The sequence below is a fragment of the Plasmodium knowlesi genome, assembly GCF_000006355.2.
Source record: "Plasmodium knowlesi strain H genome assembly, contig: PKNH_00_1, whole genome shotgun sequence".
Lineage (NCBI taxonomy): Eukaryota > Apicomplexa > Aconoidasida > Haemosporida > Plasmodiidae > Plasmodium > Plasmodium knowlesi.
Window position 1 is genome coordinate 1 of NW_024070037.1, and position 17,896 is coordinate 17,896.

Consider the following 17,896-nt stretch of genomic DNA (forward strand, 5'->3'; position numbering starts at 1 on the left):
AGTAAGGTTTCAGGGTTTAGGAGTAAGGTTCCGGGGTTAGCTTTAGCTACTTTAGGGGGGGGAAAGGAAAAACTCCTCGCAGACAGGGACCGGATACTACAAACTAACCGGCTGGTATAAACCGGATACTACACTAACCGGATACTACACCAACCGGATACTATACACCAACCGGATACTGTACACCAACCGGATACTATACTAACCGGATATTGCACTAACCGGATACTACACCAACCGGATACTATACTAACCGGATATTGCACTAACCGGATACTACATAACCTACTACCTACATATATAACCTTTTTTTTTTTTTCTTACAGTGTAACTTTTGGGATGGCGCAGTTAGGACAACATTGCAAGCGATGTTCAAGCACATCGATGAAAAAGGAAAGACCGAAACTAATGCTGCATGCAATGACTTTGGTGATGGTAATCCTGATAGTGTTGAAAGAAAAGCATGTAATCATATCACAGCAGGATTACAACACATTAAGGAAATTAGTGTTACTGCCGGCCAGCCTAATGGTCAAGACAACCCACTGCTCGCTCGAGCAGTGGGTTGTATTGCTCTTAACATGTACGCTGATAAAATAATCGAATTGACGAAGAAAAGTTGTCCCATTGATAAGGAAAGAATAAAAGAAATGTTCAATAAATGGAATAGTGAAAGTAAAAATTCGTGTCAGAATAGTGCTAATAATAATGATTGTTTTCAATGCAAGAGGGAAGAATCTTATAACGGTTGCCAGCTGAGCGTCGGTGACGCTCTGCTGGCAACATCACAAAATGAAAATTGCAATACTAATGCAAAAGACGCAGTTAAAGTCAAAGAACAAATGAACAAATTCCTCAACGAATCCAACGACCCACCCCATTCCATCCCCAAAGTGAAGGAAACATTATCCACCATAAATAAAATGGACGACAATTTCTGTACTCAACTTCAGTGCGCAGCAAAAAAATACTACGTAAAAAGAAACCATGGTGCAAAAAGCAGCGATGTGTCTTGGGTAAGGAAACCAACATCAATAACAACTACATATATACATATATATACACATATATATATATGTACATGTATGTATATATATATATGTATATATGTATATATGTATGTACATGTATATATGTATATGTATATGTATATGTATATATATATGTATATGTATATGTATATATGTATATGTATATGTATATGTATATGTATATGTATATGTATATATATATGTATATATGTATATGTATATGTATATGTATATGTATATGTATATGTATATGTATATGTATATGTATATATATATGTATATATGTATATGTATACATATACATCTTTTTTTTTCTTACTTTCTTCTGTTTTATGTTTAGAATGCCTTGAGCGATGAGATCGGAAGGGAATTAACAGCACTTTTAATTAATATGAACGACCCTAAAAAGCAGTCGGCTGCTGCCCAATACTGCAATGACGCCAACGTCGCATGGAATACTAAGGGCCATACAGAAAGGCGAACAAATAAAGCAGCTTGTTTGCATTTTGCTGCAGGATTAAAGCACATTTATGGCCGTCCCAACGGCCAAAAGAAGGGCCAGTTTAATGGCCCATCGTTTGGACAAACAATGGGTTGTTTATTTCTTAAAGAATATGCAAAACAATTAAAAGAAATGGCAAATGTGAAGAAAAGGGGAAATAGTTGGGTACATCCTCTTTGTAGCATAGAGGAAGGTATAACATATGCTTTTGGTAAGAGTGATGCCATTATGAAGAATGTATTAACTCAATGCAACAATGGTCCTAATGGTATTTCTTGTTTTGTGTGCACACAAAACGAAAACGATTATAAAGATTGCTCCATTGGCACAGAAGAAGTAAAGCCCAAAGTGGAATCATTGATCAAAGACGAACCAAACAAAGACCATATGGAAAAAACATTAGAGAATACAGTCTGTCCCATCCTTATTACGGATCTCCTTACCCCTTTTCTTCCTTTGGCTCCTGTCTCTATTGGCCTTTCTCCTATGGCTTATTACCTTTGGAAGGTAAGATTAATAAAAAAAAAAAAAAAAATTTTAATGATTAAAATGAAAATTTTTTTAATGGTTAAAAAAAAAAAAAAAAATTAATTAAAAAAAAAAATTTTTTAATGATTAAAAAAAAAAAAAAAATTTTAATGGACAAAATTAATTGTTAAAAGGAAAAGAAAATTTTTTTTAATGGTTAAAAGGAAAAAAAAATTTTTTAAATGGTTAAAAAAAAAAAAAATAAAATAAAATAAATGTGTAAAAATAATATTTCACAATTTTCTTAGCAAAAATATCCTCTCATTTTTTTTTTTTTTTTTTTTTTTTTTTTGTTAGTATTTTGGTCCTCTTGGTAAAGGAGGAGCACGTTTCCGAAGATCTCCTGGTGAAATTCCTGGTCCATCAGTACAGGAACAAGTCCTCGATCATGTGGAAGAAGCTGGTCCACATGAATATCGATTGGTGAAGGAACGAAAACCCCGTTCTGTTCCAACAAGAACGAAACGTTCCGGTCGCGTGAATCGTCGCACGATTATTGAAATTCATTTTGAAGTGTTGGACGAATGTCAAAAAGGAGACACACAATTGAACCAGAAGGATTTTATGGAACTTTTGGTTCAAGAGTTCATGGGATCCGAATTTATGGAAGAAGAAGAACAGGTTCCTAAGGAGGAGGTTCTTATGGAAGATGTTCCTTTGGAACGTGTTTCTATTGAAGAGGTTCCAATGGAACGTGTTCCAAGTTTAGGTTCCGGGTTAATGGTTTAGGGTTCATGGTCTCAGGTTCACAGTTTAGGGTTCACAGTTTAGGGTTCACAGTTTAGGGTTCACAGTTTAGGGTTTATGGTCTGAGGTTCACGGTTCAGGGTTTATTGTTTAAGATGAAGTATATTGGTTTCACACCTTTTGTCCTTTTTTTTTTTTTTTTTTTCCTTTTTATATTTTCTTGAAAGAAAAAAAAGAAAAAAATATATATTCTTTCTTCCAAATTTTATTCTTATTTTGTTTGCAAAAAATTTTTCTTTTTTTTTTTCTTTGGTGAAAGAACACCTTTTGTTTATTGAAAAAAAAAAAAAAAAAACATTCCTCTTTTTTTTTTAAGAACAAACTTTTTTTTTTTTTTTTTCGCTTGCGAAAAATATTTCTTATTTTTTCTTTTTCTGTTTGCGAAAAATATTTTTTCTTTCTTTTTTCTTTTTCTGTTTGCGAAAAATATATTTTTTTTTTTTTTTCCGTTTGCGAAAAATATTTTTTCTTTTTTTTTTTTTTTTTTTTATTTTTTTTTGCGGAAAGCAGGACAATAAACGTTCGCCCATAATGTGATGTGTCCGGTCCGCGAACACATAGAAAAAAAAAAAAAAAAAAGAAAAAAGGACGGTGGATGATGAAATATATTACAGTTGCAAAAGGTCGCAAATATAAAGGAAAAGCACACACTTATCCCGCAGAAGGAAAAATTGTGTATACATACGTGTTGGCACAAACAACTTTATCGAAGTACACATACACTTTACACCAAAAATTTATACAGAATAACGAGAATATGCGGAAATGGCTGGATTTAGCGTTCCGGGTTAAAAGTAAAGTTCGTTACGGGTTAAAAGTAAAGTTCGTTACGGGTTAAAAGTAAAGTTGGTTCCGGGTTAAAAGTAAAGTTGGTTCCGGGTTAAAGGTAAAAGTTGGTTACGGGTTAAAAGTAAAGTTGGTTACGGGTTAAAAGTAAAGTTGGTTTCGGGTTAAAAGTAAAGTTGGTTCCGGGTTAAGGGTAAAAGTAGGTTCCGGGTTAAGCGTAAAAGTTGGTTCCGGGTTAAGCGTAAAAGTGGGTTCCCGGTTAAAGTAAAAGTGGGTTCCGGGTTAAGGATAAAAGTGGGTTCCGGGTTAAGGGTAAAGTGGGTTCCGGGTTAAGGGTAAAGTGGGTTCCGGGTTAAGGGTAAAAGTGGGTTCCGGGTTAAGGATAAAAATGGGTTCCGGGTTAAGGGTAAAAGTGGGTTCCGGGTTAAGGGTAAAAGTGGGTTCCGGGTTAAGGGTAAAAGTGGGTTCCGGGTTAAAAGTAAAGTTGGCTTCGGGTTAAGGTTAAAAGTGGGTTCCGGGTTAAGGGTAAAAGTGGGTTCCGGGTTAAGGGTAAAAGTGGGTTCCGGGTTAAGGGTAAAAGTGGGTTCCGGGTTAAGGATAAGGTAGGTTCCGGGTTAAAGGTAAAAGTAGGTTCCCGGTTAAGGATAAAAGTGTGTTCCGGGTTAAGGATTAAAGTGGGTTCCAGGTTAAGTGTAAGATTGTTCCTGGGTTAAGGATGACGTAGATTCCGGGTTGAAGGTAAGGTAGGTTCCGGGTTGAAGGCAAGGTAGGTTCCTGGTTAAGAGTAAAGTTCGTTCCTGGTTAAGAGTAAAGTTAGTTCCGGGTTAAGGATAAAAGTGGGTTCCGGGTTAAGGATAAAAGTTCTTTCCACGTTAAGGATAAAAGTAGGTTCCGGGTTAAGGGTAAATGTGGGTTTTGGGTTAAGGATAAAAGTGGGTTCTGGGTTAAGGGTAAAAGTGGGTTCCGGGTTAAAAGTAAAGTTGGTTCCGGGTTAAATGTGAAGTTAGTTCCGGGTTAAGGGTAAAGTTAGTTCTGTCTTAAGGATAAGGTAGGTTCCGGGTTAAGGGTAAAGTAGGTTCCGGTTTAAGGATAAGGTAGGTTCCGGGTTAAAGGTAAAAGTAGGTTCCCGGTTAAGGATAAAAGTGTGTTCCGGGTTAAGGATTAAAGTGGGTTCCAGGTTAAGTGTAAGATTGTTCCTGGGTTAAGGATGACGTAGATTCCGGGTTGAAGGTAAGGTAGGTTCCGGGTTGAAGGTAAAGTAGGTTCCGGGTTAAAGATAAGGTAGGTTCCGGGTTAAGCATAAGATAGGTTCCTGGTTAAAAATAAGGTAGGTTACGGGTTAAGGGTAAAAGTGGGTTCCGGGTTAAGGTAAAAGTGGGTTCCGGGTTAAAGGTAAAAGTGGGTTCCGGGTTAAAGGTAAAAGTGGGTTCCGGGTTAAGGATAAAAGTGGGTTCCGGGTTAAAGGTAAAAGTGGGTTCCGGGTTAAGGATTAAAGTGGGTTCCGGGTTAAGGGTAAAATGGGTTCCGGGTTAAAAGTAAAATGGGTTCCGGGTTAAAAGTAAAATGGGTTCCGGGTTAAAAGTAAAATGGGTTCCGGGTTAAAAGTAAAATGGGTTCCGGGTTAAAAGTAAAGTGTTTTTTTGGTTAAAAGTAAAGTGGGTTCTGGGTTAGGGGTAAAGTAGGTTCCGGGTTAAAAATAAGGTAGGTTCCGGGTTAAGGATAAGGTGGGTTCCGGGTTAAGGATAAGGTGGGTTCCGGGTTAAGGATAAGGTGGGTTCCGGGTTAAGGATAAGGTGGGTTCCGGGTTAAGGATAAGGTGGGTTCCGGGTTAAGGTGAATGTAAGATCAGGGTTTGGGGTTATGGTGATAGTAGGATCAAAGTGTGGGGTTATGGTGATATAAGGATCAGGGGTTGGGGTTATGGTGATAGTAGGATCAAAGTGTGGGGTTATGGTGATATAAGGATCAGGGGTTGGGGTTATGGTGATAGTAGGATCAAAGTGTGGGGTTATGGTGATATAAGGATCAGGGGTTGGGGTTATGGTGATAGTAGGATAAGGGTTCAGGATTAAGGTGAAAATAGGATCAAGGTTTATGGTTAGGGTGAATGTAGAATCATGATTTAGGTTTCAGGTGAATGTATGATGAGGGTTTAGGGTTATGGTGATAGTAGGATCAAGGTTTAGGTTTATGCTGATAGTAGGATCAAGGTTTAGGTTTATGGTGATAGTAGGATCAGGGTTTATGGTTATGGTGAATGTAGGATCAGGGTTTAGTGTTAAGGTAAAGTTAGGATTAGGGTTCAGGTTTAATGTTTGTAGAGTATAGGTTTAGGGGTTTATGTTTCACGGTTTAGTCTTCACATTTCAGGGTTTTAGGGTTCAGGGTTTAGGGTATACTCCGAACAAAATTTATTCATCCCATATGTGTAACGTTAAGAAGGTCGGGAAAGAAAAAATTCAACCCTTATGTCATGCGAAATATAAAAGAAATCTCCCATTTCAAAAAATTAAATCATGAATTCTTCTTTTTTTTTTTTTTGTGTGTGTATGTAATTTTTTAGCATGAATATCATCACATTTGTGTAATTGTTTTAGTAACATCATATAATGATTATTGTATAGACATGGTTTCCATGATTATATGGAACCATTATATTTTTTTTTTTACACGAAAAATATTATGAATACAATGTATATTTTTTTTTTTTTCTCTCATTATTTGTTTTTTTTTCTTTTTTTTCTAATAAAGTTCTAATTATATGAATGTTTTAGCGTTCTTCCACATTTTTTTTTGCGCGGAAATCGTAATATAGTGTTAGCGCGCTGATGTCCCATACATTTTTTTTACGAGAACAATATATAACACCTATTGGGGCAACTTTACACAAGAGTGCAAACAAAAAAAAAAATTTAAGTGAAAAAGAAGAAAAAAAATGAAAGAAAAAAAAAAAAAAAGAGGGAAAGAAAAGGAATGAAAAGGTTTAGGATTCCGAGTTCAAAGTTTCCATGTTTTAAGGTGTAAGAACAACAATATATGGCCTGGTATTTAGATGTATTACGGGAAGATTCTTTTTTTTTTTTTTTTTTTTCAAGAAAAAATATTTTTCGTAAACGGAAAAAAAAAAGAATGTGTGTTCTTAAAAAAAAAAAGAAGAATGTTTTTTTTTTTTTTTTTTTTTCTATAAACAAAAGGTGTCCTTTCACCAGAAAGAAAGCAAAAAAAGGAATAAAAAATTAAGAAATAACATGAATATTCAAACTCCTTATTATGTCTGTATATCAAATAATTAGAAAAGGACATAAAGGGGTATGAAACCAATATTTCTTCTTCCCAAAATAATTTACATTCCAAACATATATATTTTTCCCTTATCACGACACTCAGTCAAAATTATTTGTGTGTGTCTGCCTGTTCTTTTTAATAAAATGATATAAATATAACACATTATCAATGAAGGTTTTCATTCATTTCGCACTCCTCAAAAGAATGTCTTCATTCTCAGAGAGTGAAACATTTAATTTATATCTTTAACCTTAAACAATAAATCCTAAACTGTGAACCCTAAACCCTAAACCGTGAATCCTAAACTGTGAACCCTAAACTGTAAACCCTAAACTGTTAACCCTAAACTGTGAACCCTAAACTGTTAACCCTAAACTGTGAACCCTAAACTGTGAACCCTAAACCCTAAAGCCTAAACCCTTGAAAACCCTAAACCCTAAACCCTTGAAAACCCTAAACCCTAAACCCTTGAAAACCCTAAACCCTAAACCCTAAAACCTAATCCCCAAAACCTAAACCCTAAACTGTGAACCCTAAACACTGAACCTTAAACCATTAACCCGGAACCTAAACTTGGAACACGTTCCATTGGAACATTTTCCATAGGAACTCGTTCCAAAGGAACACCTTCCATAAGAACCTCTTCCTTAGGAACCTGTTCTTCTTCCATTAATTCCGATCCCATGAACTCTTGAACCAAAAGTTCCAGAAAATCCTTCTGATTCAATTGTGTGTCCCCTTTTTGACATTCATCCAACACTTCAAAATGAATTTCAATAATCGTGCGGCGATTCACACCACCAGAACGTTTCGTCCTCGTTGGAACTGAACGAGGTTTTCGTTCCTTCACCAATCGATATTCATGTGGACCTGCTTCTTGCTGCACATGATCGTAGACTTGTTCCTGTACTGATGAACCAGGAATTTCAGTAGGAGATCTTCTAAAACGTGCTCCTCCTTTACCAAGAGGACCAAAATACTGCAAAAATAAAAAAAAAAAAAAAAGAGTGAGAGGATATTTTTGCTAAGAAGATTGTGAAATATTATTTTTACACATTTATTTTATTTTATTTTTTTTTTTCTTTTTTTTTTAATTTTTTTTTTTCCCTTTAATCATTAAAAAAAAATTTTCTTTTCCTTTTAACCATTAAAAAAAATTTTTTTTCCTTTTAACCATAAAAAAAAATTTTTTTTTTCCTTTTAATCATTAAAAATTTTTTTTTTTTAACTATTAAGAAAAATTTTTTTCCTTTTAATAATTAATTTTGTCCAATAAAATTTTTTTTTCTTTTTTTTTTTTAACCATTAAAAATTTTTTTTTCCTTTTAACAATTTATTTTGTCCAATAATATATATATATATTTTTTTTTATCTTACCTTCCAAAGGTAATAAGCCATAGCAGAAAGACCAATAGAGACAGGAGCCAAAGGAAGAAAAGGGGTAAGGAGATCCGTAAGAAGGATGGGACAGACTGTATTCTCTAAGGTTTGTTGCATTGAGTCGCCCTTCGTTTCGAGCAATGGTTTAACTTGCTCCTGTACTTCGTCATTGCCAATTTTGCAATTATCATAATCTTGGTCAATTTTGCATTCAAAACAAGAAATACCATTAGGACCCTCTCTACATTCAGATAATACACTCTTCATAATTTCACCACTTTTACCAAAAGCATATTCTATGCCCTTATCTATGTCACAAAGAGGATGTACCCAACTATTTCCCCTTTTCTTTATTTTTGCCATTTCTTTTAATTGTTTTACATATTCCTTAATAAATAAACAACCCATCGTTTGTTCAAACGATGGGTCCTTAACAGGGCCCATCGTGTGGCCGCTACCGCGGCCATTAACCTGGCCCTTCTTTCGGTCATAAATGTGCTTTAATCCTGAAGCAAAAAGTAAACAAGCTGCTTTATTTGTTCGCCTTTCTTTATGGCCCTTATTACTCCATGTGGGGTTGTCTTTGCAGAGGTTGACAACGTACGATTCAGTCTGACCCTTCGTCATTTGTTCTAGAAGTTGCTTTAATGCATCCTTGGCATCACCTTCGATGTCGCTCTGATCATAAAAGAAGAAAGAAAGAGAAAAAAAAATATATATGTATATGTATACACATATGTATACACATATGTGTATACATATATATATACATATATACATACATATACATATATACATATATATATGCATAATACATATATACATACATATACATATATATACATATATACAGATATACATACATATATATATACATGTATACATACATATGTGTCCATATGCATATACATATACGTATGTACATATGTCTATATATGTATATACATATACATATACGTATATATATGTATATAAACATATATATATGTATATATACATATATGTTGTCGATATTATTGATATGGATTCGCTTACCCAAGATGGTTTCCCTTTTGGAAGTGTTGGTCCATTTTTGGTTCTGTAGTGTTGTTTGATAGCACATTGGACTTGAGTACAGAAATTTTCTATTTTATTTACTTGTTCTAGTGCTTCTTTCACCCTGGTTTCACCTTTGTTCTGTTCGAGGAGTGTGTCCATATTTTTCTTTATTTCGTCAGAGCCAATTTTGCAAGTGTGAAATTTATTTTCTCTGTTGCAAATAAAACAAGAACTAGTACCACTACCAGTTTTGCACGAATTTGCTCCACTCTTAGTGGCATTACTATTATTATTATCGAAAGCGTATTTTATTGCCTGATCCAATTTTTCATTATCTAAAGGACATTGATCTGTTGATTTGTTTATTAATTGATCAGCATAAAGATTAAGTGCTGCACAAGCCATGGTTCGTTTAAGTGGTCCATCACCCTTTTGTTGGTCGTCATTAATTTTAGAAATGTGTTTTAAACCTAAAGCAAAAAGCTTACAAGCTTTTTTCTTAGCAGTTATTTCTCCTGGTGTGTCGTCTTTCGAACCGACGTTGTCGCAGTGTGCGGCAACGTCTTTCCACTTATCAACATCCGTAATATGTTCTAGAAGTTTCTTTAATTGCTCATCAACGACACCACTTATTTCATCCTAAATATAAAACAAAAGAAGGAAAGAAATAAAAAAAAAATATATATGTATATGTATACACATATGTATACACATATGTGTATACACATATATATATACATATATACATATACATATATGTACACATATATACATATATACATATATACATATATATATATATACATAAATACATATATATAGATATATACATACGTATATACATTTACATATATATATACATATATATATATACATATATACATATATATGTACATAGATACATATACATATATGTATAAGTATATATGTTATTTCTATGTCCAAAGCGATGCACAATACTTACCCATGATAGCGTCGTTTTGGGCTGTCCACCATTCTGCATTTTTGCGTATTGTTTTGCTGCACATTGCATTTTACTACAGAAAGAGTCCATTTTATTTATGGTGGATAAGGTGGACTTCACTGGGAAGATGGATTTGGATTGATCGGTGGATTCGAGGAGTCTTTCCTCTCCCCCCCTAAAGTAGCTAAAGCTAACCCCGGAACCTTACTCCTAAACCCTGAAACCTTATTCCTATACCCCTGAAACCTTACTCCTATACCCTTAAAACCTTACTCTTATACCCTTACCACCTTATTCTAACACCCTCACCACCTTATTCTAACACCCTTATCACCTTATTCTAACACACCAACAACCTTATTCTAACACCCTTACCACCTTATTCTAACACCCTTATCACCTTATTCTAACACCCTTATCACCTTATTCTAACACCCCTAAAACCTTATTCCAACCCCTTTACAACCTTTATTCTAATACCCCTACAATCTTATTCTAACACCCTTACCACCTTATTCTAACACCCTTACCACCTTATTCTGACACCCTTACCACCTTATTCTAACACCCCAACAACCTTATTCTAACGTCCTTAGCACCTTATTCTAACACCTTTACCACCTTATTCTAACACCCCAAACAACATCATTCCAACACCCCAACAACCGTCATTTCTAAACCAGGAATCTGAATTTCTTTCTCTATTTTGTTTTTTTATTTCACTTTCTTTCTTTCATCCATTTTCATTATACATATATATATACATATACATATATATATATATATACATATACATATATGTATACATATACATATATATATATATACATATACATATATATATACATATACATATATATGTGCATATATACATATACATTTATATTTACATATGGACATATATACGACTATATGTGTACATTTATACATATATATACATACATATATACATATATATGTATACATAAATACATATGTATAGATATATATACATGTATATACTTATATGTATGTATATATGTATACATATATATATGTATATACGCAGTTGTCTATGCTTACCCATGATGGTGCTGTTCCCTTTTGGTTTTTTGTCATGTTCCATTTCCTTGCTGCGCATTGGAGTTCAGAACAGAAAGTGGTCATTTCAGTGATGTCGGATAATTTTTCTTCCATCTTGATGGTGGTTTTGTCGTCCTTGAGGAGACCGTCAATTTGAGTCTTCACTTCAGTTTCTTTAGTTTTGCAAGTTCCAGTTGGTGATGATGATGTTGGATTAATCAAAGAGCTGGAAACACTTAGTTCGCAACCATTATATTCTGAGGTTGGTACCCTTTTACATTCGAAGCAACCATAAACTCCACTCTTACACGAAGTCGAAGACGAGGACAAAGACGAAAATCTATTAAATACATTCCAATTAGTAAACATTTTTTTTATTCTTTCCTCATCAATGGGACATTTCTTAGTGGACTCCTCTTTTATTTTATCTGCGTAAAGGTTAAGAGCTGCGCACATCATATTTCGTTTAAAAAACTTATCGTCATCCGTATTACCGTTCTGAGTAACCAGAACTTGGTTAATATAGTCTAAACCTGCTGTGATATGATTGCAAGCTTTCCTTTCAACACTATCAGCGTTACCGTCACCAAAATCTTTACAATATGTGGTCATGCTTGTATTTTTACTACTGATGTGTTTAAATAGTTTCTCCACTTCGGGTTTGACGCCGTCATTCTCCCAAAAGTCACACTGTTAAAAGGAAGAAAAGAAAAAAAAAGGGGTTATATATATATGTAATTGCTTATGTAGTATCCGGTTATTGTGTAGTATCCGGTCTCGGTCGGCGAGGAGTCTTTCCTTTCCCCCCCTAAAGTAGCTAAAGCTAACCCCTGAACCTTACTCCTAAACCCTGAAACCACATTCCTATACCCCTAAAACCTTATTCCTGTACCCTGAAACCTTATTCCTATACCCTTAAACCTTACTCCTAAACACTGAAACCTTATTCTAATACCCCTACAACCTTATTCTAACACCCCGACAACCTTATACTAACACCCTTACCACCGTATTCTAACACCCTTATCACCTTATTCTGACACCCTTACAACCTTATTCCCATACCCCTTGGACCTATATTCTAATACCCCTAAAACCTTATTCTAACACCCCTGCAAACCTCTATTCCTAAATCCGGAATCTGAATTTCATTTTTTCTTTTTTTTTTTTTCTTTATCCCCCAGGTGTTGTGTCTGTTGGTAGTAATACTTACCCAAGTCTTCGTCGTTCCACCATTCTTTGAAGCTGCCTTCTGCCTTTTGAACCATTTGGGTCCGGCGCATCTAATGTAATCGCATAAAGTGGTCATGCTATTTATGTCCTTTAGGTTGAAATTCGAGATGCGGTTAATGTCGGTCTGAACTTGTTTTAATTTGTCCTTTGCACTTTCCGTACTGTTGCCACTTGAGCCAGTTGTAGTAATTGTGCATTCGTCATATTCGGTCTCTTTCCATTCACACGGAACACAAGGTTTTGTGCCATTGTCCTTGCAAGTAGTATTATTATCATTAAATGCCTTAAATGCCTTTTGTATTCCAGAATCGATAACACACTTAGAGTCTTCTTTCATTTTCTTTGCATAAGCATTAAGTAATAAACAACCCACTGTTTGTTTCAACAGTGGGTTGGACAACAAAGGAGTCGACGACGACGACGTCGTCGTCGCCGTCGACGGCGTTGACGCCGTATCCGTCGTGTACAGTTTGGTTAATCCGGCATGCAAATAATTGCATGCCTTCTTTTCAGGGTCAGTTGCTTCTCTAGTTGCACCTGCGGTGCCATCATCCATTGTTTTACATTCACTGTGATCTGTTTTGCCTTCTGTGGTTATTGCTCCGGACAATTGGTTCCATAGTTGTTCCACTTCACCACCTTTCTCCCAGAAGTCCTTCTGTAAAGAAGAATATATATATATATATATAAATATATATATATATATATATATGCATATGCATAAATGCATATGCATATATACATATACATATACATACATGTATATGTATAAGTAAACATTCTTTTTCCTTTTTTCTTTTTCCATCCTGTTTTCTGCCATCCGGTTAGTATGTAGTATCCGGTTGGTGTGTAGTATCCGGTCTCTGTCGGCGAGGAGTCTTTCCTTTCCCCCCTTAAAGCAGCTAAAGCTAACCCCTTGAACCTTACTCCTAAACCCTGAAACCTCATTCCTATACCCCTAAAACCTTATTCCTATACCCTAAAACCTTATTCCTATACCCTGAAACCTTATTCTAACACCCTTACCACCTTCATTCTATGACCCCTACAACCTCATTCCAATACCCATACAACCTTTATTCCAATACCCATACAACCTTTATTCCAACACCCCTACAACCTTATTCTGACACCCTTACCATCTTATTCTAACACTCTTACCACCTTATTCTAACACCCATACAACCTTATTCTAACACCCTTACCACCTTATTCTGACACCCCTAAGACCCTATTCTAACACCCTTACCACCTTATTCTAACACCCTTACCACCTTATTCTAACAAACATACCACCTTATTCGAACACCCTTACCACTATATTCTGACACCCCAAAACAACCTTATTGTGACACCCTTACCACCTTATTCTAACAACCTTACCACCTTATTCTAACACCCTTACTACCTTATTCTAACACCCCTAAAACCTTACTCTAATACCCCCAAAACCTTATTCCTATACCGCACAACCTTATTCCTATTCCCTACAACCTTATTCCAATACCCTTGAAGCCTTCATCCTAGACCCCGAATCTGAGTTCTAATACCCCTAAAACCTTATTCCTATACCCCTACAACCTTCATTCCAACACCCCTACAATCTTCATCCTGAACCCGGAATCTAAATTCTGTACCCTACAACCTTATTCTAATACCCCAAAAACCTTATTCCTATACCCTGAAACCTTCCCTCTCAACCGCGAATCCTACTCTTATGCCCTAAAACATTATTCCTATACCCTGAAACCTTATTCTAACACCCTTACCATCCTTATTCTAACACCCTTACCACCTTATTCTAACACCCATACAACCATAATCTAACACCCCAACAACCATAATCTAACACCCCAACAACCATAATCTAACACCCCAACAACCATAATCTAACACCCCAACAACCATAATCTAACACCCCAACAACCTTATTCTAATTCCACTACAACCTTCATCCTAAATCGGGAATCTGAATTCTGACACCCCTACAACCTTCTTCGTATACCCCCAGAACCTTATTCCGACACCCCCAAAACCCTATTCTAACAACCTTACAACATTATTCTAACACCCTTATAACCTTATTCTAACACACCAACAACCTTATTCTTATGCCCTAACAACCTTATTCTAACACCTTTACCAACTTATTCAAACACCCTTACCACCTTATTCTAACACCCTTACCACCTTATTCTAACACCCTTACCACCTTACTTCTAACACCCTTACCACCTTATTCTAACACCCCCAAAACGTTATACAGACACCCCTACAACCTTATTCTAACACCCTTACCACCTTATTCTAACACCCTTACCACCCTATTATAACACCCTTACAATATTATTCTAATAGCCCTACAATCTTCATCCTAAACCCGGAATGTGAATTCTGACACCCCCCCAACCTTATTCCAATACCCGTACCACCTTATACTAATACCCTTACCACCTTATTCTAATACCCTTACAACCTTATTCTAATACCCCTACAACCATATTATAATGCCCTTACAACCTTATTCTAACACCCCTACCACCTTCTTCCAGCACCCTGACCACCCTGTTCTAACTCCCTTACCACCTTATTCTGACACCTTTACCACCTTAAAAATTTTTTTTTTTTTTAAATTCCTTTTATTTTAATTCCTTTTATTTTAATTCCTTTTATTTTAATTCCTTTTATTTTAATTCCTTTTATTTTAATTCCTTTTATTTTCTCTTTATGCATTTTCTTTTTTTCTTTTATTCCATTATACTTACCGCTTGACTTCCTCCATTATGTGCTTCAACTCGAGCTGCTAGACACTGCAAGCGATCACATAAGGAGGGTCCTTTGTTTCCGGCAGTCTCAGCAATTGCTTGAATGGTAGAATCGAGTTTGTTCTTATTTGTACTATCCTTGAGTAATGAATCCAATTTGTCCTTTACATTGACATTTTGGTTTTTGCCGTTCGTAGCACTGCAACCATCATAATTGTCGTCCAATTTACAGACGAAGCAGGGTTTACCATTGTCGCAATATTTTTTTTTAATGTCATCTGCTTTTGCAAAAGCGGCCTTAATCCCTTCGTCTATGTCACAAATGGGGCTCCGTTCTTTCATTTTTCGTACGACGGCGTTCAACATGAAACAGGCAGCCAATTGCTTATACTCTTGGTTATCATAAGGATTCTCATTCTTATTCTTATCCAAGCTGTATGTGTCCTTAATTTTTGATATGCGTAGTAAACCGCCTGCGACCATTTCGCAGGCGGTCCTGTTAGCAACGCCATGGGCGTTGCTTTCGTTCCAGGCGGTGCCGTCCTTGTCTGTACGGCAGTATTCCGTTGCAGCTGCTTCCCCCTTATCCTTCATGCGATCTAGAAGTCCCCCGAAGATCCAGCTGGCGTCAGTAATCATTCCACTCTGCAAGCATATAGATATATATTTATATATATATATATATATATATATATATATATATATATGCACATGCGTACATATTCATATACATGTGTACATACGTATGTGAACATATGTATATGTACATTGCACACAATGCAGTTGTAATAAAGATGTAGTGCCCCTTACGTAGTCCTGCCCACTTCTATTCTTGCTCCACTTGGGCGCAATACAATTAAGCTGATCACATAACTCCTTCTGTTCACACGGTTTACCTGTACAGAATTTTTTTTTTTTTTTTTTTTGGGGGGGGAAAGGAAAAGGAAAAAGTAATAAAAAATGAATGGTGACTGTGTTGTGGTTGTATGTTGGTTGTATTAGTATGTTGGTTGTGTTAGTATGTTGGTTGTATTAGTATGTTGGTTGTGTCAGTATGTTAGTTGTGTTGGTTGTATGTTAGTACGTTGGTTGTGTTAGTATGTTAGTTGTGTCAGTATGTTGTGTTGTGTTAGTATGTTGGTTGTGTTAGTATGTTAGTTGTGTTAGTATGTTGGTTGTGTTGGTACCAACATACAACCAACATTTTGTACTGTTGGTGGAACCAACACAATTGTGGTGGTATCATTCGTACCAACATTTTGTGTTGGTACCAGCACAACCAACATTTTGTACTGTTGATGGTGGTACCATTAATACCAACATTTTGTGTTCGTGGTACCAGTATTTTGTATTGGTACCAAAGCAACCAACACAACTACCATTGGTACCAACATTTTGTAGAGTTGGTTGTGTTAGTATGTTGGAGTGGGTTATTTCTACTTACATATGGTCTTCTCCAGAGATTCTTTCTTGAGTGTATCATTTTGATCTAGCATGGGGTCAATTTTGGTCTTTACATCCTTATCGTCATTGTATAATTTGCAATCTGCGAGAGTGTTAAATCTTGGACACTTAAAGCACTTATCATCTGTACAACCCTTACTCTGACTCTTAATTTGATCATTACTCTTATTAAAAGCATGATCTATCCCATCCTTCGTTTTCTTTTCATCCTTACATGGAAAGTTGGTGTGTTCTAATTTATCTGCAATGGCATTTAATAAAACACATTGCATCGTTCTTTTGAACGATGCCGTAACGGCATCGTTGCCCTTGTCGTCGTCCTTGATGTCGTAGAGGTTTTTTAATCCTGCTGCTATAAGGAGGCAAGCATCCTTTCCATCCTTCTCTTGTCCACTGCAGTAGGATTGAACTTCCGTCTTCTTCCCATCTATTTCTTTGCCAAGGGTGGTGAGTTCCTTCCCGACTTCTGTCCATACTTCACTCTATAAGTATATATATATATATATATATATATATATATATATATATATATATATGCATATGCATATATACATATGTACATACATATGCATACATACATATGTATACATACGTATACACATACATACGTATATATATATGTATACATATACATATGTACATATATGTATAAGTGTATATAAGTATATATGTGAGTGTATATATGTGTACACACATATACATACATATATGGCTATATATATGTAATGGTTATGTCCTTACCCAGTCAGTTGGCGCTGTCTTCTTGATGTCTTTTAACCATCTTTTCCCTACACATTGGACACGTTCGCATAAGTTCATTGTATTCACTTTCTCTGCGGTGGTCTTAACAGTTGAGTCATCTGGTCCAATAATTACATCCAATTTGGTCTTCACATTCTCCGCTGAAGTAGTTGTGTTAATTGGGCAACTTTCCCATTTGTTCTCTTCCCATTTACATGGAATGCAAGTTTTGCCAGTGCAAGTAGTACCAGTACCCTTCCCAGCAGTTTCAAATGCCTTTTGTATTCCTTCCTCTATGTCACAAAGAGCTTTTTCTTTCATGTGTTTTGCATAAGCATGAAGTAAAAAACAACCCATCGTTTGTCTAAAC

At 35.6% G+C, this 17,896-nt stretch overlaps 2 protein-coding genes across 2 annotated transcripts; one reads left to right on the top strand and one right to left on the bottom strand.

The window, feature by feature from the left end:
- Positions 1–368: 368 nt before the first annotated feature.
- Positions 369–2,790, top strand: PKNH_0000100 (SICAvar, type I (fragment); the record flags this gene model as incomplete). The annotated part of the gene is made up of 3 exons (XM_039113429.1): positions 369–1,016; positions 1,372–2,040; positions 2,359–2,790. Coding segments are annotated over 3 exons (1,749 nt in total), but the record flags the coding sequence as incomplete, so codon positions are not given.
- Positions 2,791–7,426: 4,636 nt separating this feature from the next.
- Positions 7,427–17,896, bottom strand: PKNH_0000200 (SICAvar, type I (fragment); the record flags this gene model as incomplete). Its single annotated transcript, XM_039113430.1, has 9 exons — positions 7,427–7,903; positions 8,257–8,937; positions 9,295–9,936; positions 11,324–12,013; positions 12,537–13,214; positions 15,322–15,966; positions 16,132–16,217; positions 16,766–17,267; positions 17,527–17,896. Coding segments are annotated over 9 exons (4,771 nt in total), but the record flags the coding sequence as incomplete, so codon positions are not given.